We start from the raw sequence: 6137 nt of genomic DNA on the forward strand, positions 1-6137 counted from the left end.
TCATGGTTATATATATATATATATATATATATATATATATATTACAGTATAGTATTTCAGTCTGGCGAGTAAACAAAACAATTTACTAGCCAATGGCGATTCAATTGCCAAGGTGTCCATAGAGGGTTGTGGTAGTTACCTTACTGTCTATGGGAGGGTCAGAGAGCCATCAGATTTAATCAAAAATATCTTAAATTGTGTTCCGAAGATGAACGAAGGTCTTACGGGTTTGGAACAACACGAGGTTGAGTAATTAATGACAGAATTTTCATTTTTTGGGGAACTAACCATTTAATGACAGCATCAAACAATTACGCACATACCTATTATTATTCTTTCAGAACATGTACTGCTGAACCAACGGCCACTAAAAGAATGGGATGTAACAATTTACACTCAACAATTCTTCTAGTTGATTTTTTTTTTTTTTTCAAAATTACTAAATAAATAAAATCATGACAATAAAACACCTGTCAACAATTTTATTTAATAAACTATTGGTCATGCAGTCTAGGGGTGCTACTTAAAAATTTTATCATTTTTTAAAAAAGTAATCAAATGTTTTGATTAAAATTTGTGAATAAAAATCTATTTTCAAACTGGCCAAAAAATAGACATTTAAAACAGTCTGTTCTTTCTACATGTGTCATAGTCATGCTGTGTCTTATATTCAACTAAGCCAAAAACCTGATTGGATTTATTAGTTGGTTTATTGTTTTATTTTAAAATTTACACTACCGTTCACTGCCGGGTCAGTATAATTTTTTGTTTACATTTACATTTATTCATTTAGCAGACACTTTTATACAAAGCGACTTGCAATTGGGGAATACATCAAGTGATTCATCTTAAAGAGGCAAATAGACACAGGAAGTGCTCGTAATACCAAGTTTCAAGCATTGCTCAAATAAGTACAAGCTGGACAGTTTGTTTGTTTGCTTGAAAGAAATAAAAATCTGAAAAGATGCATTAAACTGATCAAACGTCAAAGTCTTTTTTAATAAAAAAAACTGTGTTCTTTTGAACTTTCTATTCATTAATAAATCTTAAAAATGTATAACAATTTCTACTAAAATATTTATATAAGTAACACAATTGTTTTCATCATTGATAATTGAAATTTTTTTAGATCCAAAGCATTTTAGAATGATTTCTGAAGGATCATGTTACATTGAAGGCTGAAGTAAAGGCTGCTGAAAATTCTGTTTTGCATCAAAAGAATAAGCGACATTTTTTAAATATAGGCTATTAAAATAGAAAAAAATTAAATAAATACAGTAAATTGTTGTAATATTTTACAATATTACTGTATTTACTGTATTTTAAATCAAATAAATACTTTGGACAGCATAAAAGACTTTTCCAAAACATGAAAAAATCTTACAGACCCCAAACTTTTGAATATGTCAATTGATTTTTAATATAGTTTTTGTTAATGAATAAACTGATCATTGATTCTTATAATTTATTTTTAAGTGTCACTCCCAGTCTTCCATACACATGACTTTTAGTGATTTTGTACCCTGTTGGCATCGTTCCACCCTGCTTTTCTAATTTTCTAGCAAATTTCTAAATTCAAAAGGCAAAAACCATTTATGAATATAAACTAATGACTGTGTAGCAATTAGAGATCGACCGATATATCGATTTACCGATATTTTTCCCGATATTTAAGCATTTTACCATAATCGGATATCGGTTTTGTAATATTGGATTCACCGATAAACGCCGCCATCTTGTGGATGTTTTGAGAATTGCGTGCAGGATCGCCATTTCACCACGGCTGAGGGGAGAGAAGACAACAACAACGGCGTGCAGGTACTTGATATCGTTGCTATAGTTTGTAAACTTTATTTAACATAACAGCCATTTATGCACAAATTAGATGCATTATATAAATGCCTGATATGTAGTTTATGCAGCTTGGCTCGAAGAAATAAAGACCAACTCACGGAGTCACGTAAGATAATCCGTCAAGTCCTGTCCCAATAAAGACGTAACTTTGCCTGAATTAAATAATATGCAGCCATGAATGAGCGCATGGCCCTAGCCCGGCCCTGGCCCGAGATGCTCAGGCCCTGGCCCGGCCCGGGTCCGACAGTTCATCAGAATTCTTGGCCCGAGCCCGTCTTCTTTTTTTTCCCTTCTCCCAAAACAGCTTAGCCTATACTACTGTTTCAGCTATTAAAATAGTTCAGTTTTGTATGTAATGTCAAAGTGATTATATTTCGTTTCGTTTTTTTATTAAGTTAATTTAGAAAAACGTTTGGAGCATTTTTTTGTTCGTTAAATGTAAGTTTTTGTTTTTTTAAAGTAACGACCAAGCGGCCAGCGGCAGACAGTGAGTTGATCTTAGCCTATGTTTGATCAATTTAGCCTTCTCAAATAATCACGACTTGCCTAAAATAAAATCTATAGATATAAAACAGTTCAAGCATATTACAATGTTAGTTTAAATGTTTTACCTATCTAAATGCGCGCTATTAGACGCATATCTAATCGTTTGTGCGGAGCGCTAAAGCGCGCTTCACAGGACATGGAGGAGCCGGCACGATCACTTGCATTGGAAACAACTTAAAAGATGCCGTAATTATTGCTCATAAAGGTAAGAGTAATACATCACTCGGAACTGTAAAGGGTCTACTTGTATTTGTGCACTCACAATATCAACAAAATGTTGTGCTTTTAATGTGGATTTTAATCGGATACACATCTGATATCTGGACATTCAACCTACCTCTAAACACACATATCCGATTCTCCACAGAACTCCTAGTGCGAGGGCGACACGTTTACTCATAAAGATGTTTAATGCCGGCGTGCTGTATGCTCTCGCATTTTATTGAGATGGAAACTTTTTATAGGTAAGAAATTGCACATTCAGGAGCTGGTTTTCAACCCCCACCACGTGAATTTTGAAAATACAACAGCTAAAAGCTACATATATTTCTCAGCAATGAGGTGATAACTTGTAATTAAACCGACAAGCTTGTTTGCAATGCTTCACAACCGCTCGCTCGCACGTAGGTGCATGCGTGAATTAGTTCGTTCTCTCTCTCTCTCTCCTTAATTAATTCGAATTCATTTCAATAAATATCATCTTTATTTCACTAAAGAATTCTACCTCTAACGAGCTGTAGATAAAATAGTCTAACAAATTAAAATTACCGTTATTTTCCGGTCTTTATCCGTTCAGTCAGATTTTGTGCTGCAAAACATCCATGACAGCCGTTGTCCATGCTGGCAAATAATAATGGCCATTCGACGTGAATTATATAAATAATTTTAATAGCACGGCCATTTTAATTAAAACCCGAGGGTCTACCATGTGCATAGTAAAGCGATCACTGCAGACAATCCTTTTAGGTGGGATTTCTCCATTTGAAAACATTAGACATTCTACATTTATTTTGCTTATTGTTAATATTAGTGTTGTTGCTGTTGATGCTTTTTATAAATAAAATGTTTTTTATTGTTGTAATATAAAGATTAAATTTAACATGAAAGACTGCTAATTTTCAACACACAAAAAAAAAAGATGACTGAAAAGAGGAAAAACCAAAGTGAAGTATGTTCTTACTTGACTCAGTCATTTATTTACTTATAACAGTAAATAAATATCGGTTCTGCAAATCGGTTATCGGACACATAAACATGCAAATAATTGGTATCGGTTATAAAATATCAATATCGGTCGATCACTAGTAGCAATAATCCCTTGAGTTTAGCAAAACACTAAACGCGTGTTCACACACAGTCCTGATGCTGTTACATAACACAGAGTATGATCTTAATCACCTCCATTAGTTCCACATCCTCCAGCTCAACTGATAAACAAGAGAGCTAGTGTCACTCCACCCACCTCCACTGAACTCACAAAATAAAACAGAGCTGATAGAAGTGATACCTTAGCACACAGACTCATGGTTATCATACATATCTGGGACACAAAAACACACAATATAATCTCAGGAAGCCAATTATGGTTTGTTCTTCTCAAAAAGTGTGATTTGAAGTTAGATAGTCAGTGTCTCTGTTTAATCAAGCACACAAATGTAACACACATGCAAATGTACTAACCTTCAGCGCAGGGCACAACAATCAAAGCTCTGTCAATAAACACAGTGTTGGTTAAATGTTGTGCCACACCAACACTGGAAGGCTCTCGATACTTTATGTAACAAACTTTGGATGAAAAGGAAAGAGGTGCATTGCTGAAAGAGAAGAAAAACAAGGATTTAATTCCCCATTTTTTATACTGTAGATGTAATACATTACATAGGACTGTAGTTTTTTTTCCGGTCAATTATCAAAAAGGAAGATATGAACTTTGTAAATAGTCTGAAAGGCTGATCTTATGTGGAGAGATTTCCTCTGTGGTTTAGCTGCTGTCCAAAGAAGCTAAGTGGTTCTTAAAGGGATAGTCCACCCAAAAATGATAATGCTGTCATAATTTACTCAACCTCATGTCATTCCAAACCTGAACGACTTTTGGCGCTTTTCCACTGCATGGTACGGCACGGTACGGCTCACTTTTGGGGGGTTTTCCACTGGGTACAGTACCTGGTACTTTTTTTAGTACCACCTCGGTTGAGGTTCCAAGAGAACCGTACCGTTACCAAAACGTGTAAACTCTGCTGATCACGGATTGGCCGGAGAGAATCGTCACAACCTGCGTCACTGAACTTGTGACACAAACACAACAGAACCGCTAGATTTAAATCAGCACAGCAAGCGAAGGATCGAACGCAACTGTTTTGAACGAGCGCACTTTTTTTTTAACAACCAAAAAGTGGCTGTTTCGTTGTCTGTTGAGGAAGTACAGACGTTCCTCTCGTTGATAGCAGAGGAGCGGATCCAGCGAGAGCTTGATGGGGCGACGCGGAATGAAAAAGTTTTTCAGAAGTCGCGGCAGTATAGGCGGCGCCACTAACGACATGTGAATAATCCCACCCACTCTAAAGCGATACTAAACTGCAGTGGAAACGCAAACCGAGCCGAGCCGTACTGAGCCGTGCCGAGCTGAGTCGTACCATGGAGTGGAAAAGCGCCATTTGTTTCTTCTGTGGAACACACACACACAGATATTTTGAAGAACGTTGGTAACCAAACCAAACCAACATCCCTTTTGACTTCAATTATATTTTAGACCATACAATGGAAATAAATGGGAACCCAAACTGTTTGGTTATCAACATTCAAAAATTCTTTCACAGATGAAAGTCATACAGCTTTGGAATAAAATAAGGGTAAATAAATGATGACAGAAGTTTCATTTTTTGGTGGACCTCTTATAAAATTGGAAATCTTTTAAAATATTGTGTATCAAAAACCACAGTGAGTTGATGATCATTTAGTTGTTATTAAATTTAAAATCACAGAAATTAATTTTTTATTTTATTTTTATTATTATATAAGCGCTATTCAGAAGTCTGCCAATCAGGCTTTTAGAGAATTTAAACAATAACATGATCTATAAAGCATGCATAGAGTGCAACAGTCTTTACATACTGAAACAATTATTATTTTTTGTTTATTACAAAATATGCATATTATGCATACAAATATTTTTAAAAGAGTCAGGAAACTGACTTTATGTCATTTGCTTTAGGAGAGTCAGCGGAGCTAAAGTGTTCTTGCATGTTGTTGTTCTCTGATTGGTGGAGATTTATTTGCAGAATAATAGAGTGCAGCAGTCAGGTTCCAGAATTAAAAACTCCATTCATTTTCAACTGATTTTCAACAATAGCTGATAAACCTTTAAAGACAGTTCTGCTGTGAGCTCAGAGGTTGTTAATCGATCATATATGATTTTGTTGAACCCAATTCAAATTACTTTTAATTAAAGGTGCAGTAGGAGATCTTGGGAAATGCAAACTTTAGCCTGATAGCACTAAAAGCAAACGTCCCATCCTCCCTGCAATCGCCGTCCAAAGCCACGCCCCCTGAATGCATATACGCTCACAGACCAGAATACCAGAGACAATATTACTACAATAGGCTACATCAGCGGTTCCCAATTCCAGCCCATGTTTCGAAATGCAGTAAACTTCAACGGATTTCCCCTGCTCAGGGAGTAGGGAGCAATGAACACTGTGTAGGGATCATATCGATCGGAACACAGTTCATGCACGTAG

At 35.7% G+C, this 6137-nt stretch overlaps 1 protein-coding gene across 2 annotated transcripts in view; it reads right to left on the reverse strand.

Annotated features, from left to right (window-relative positions):
- Positions 1 to 6137, reverse strand: part of LOC107728210 (splicing regulatory glutamine/lysine-rich protein 1-like) — a 34168-nt gene that overhangs the window by 23517 nt on the left and 4514 nt on the right. For both annotated transcript variants that reach the window (XM_016538306.1, XM_016538305.1), the window contains exon 2: positions 4081 to 4214. In XM_016538306.1, the coding sequence (XP_016393792.1) occupies positions 4081 to 4214 (134 nt within the window). The remainder of the gene's footprint in view (positions 1 to 4080; positions 4215 to 6137) is intronic.

Source organism: Sinocyclocheilus rhinocerous, unplaced genomic scaffold, assembly GCF_001515625.1.
Source record: "Sinocyclocheilus rhinocerous isolate Xijiao unplaced genomic scaffold, SAMN03320098_v1.1 scaffold847, whole genome shotgun sequence".
Taxonomy (NCBI): Eukaryota; Metazoa; Chordata; class Actinopteri; order Cypriniformes; family Cyprinidae; genus Sinocyclocheilus; species Sinocyclocheilus rhinocerous.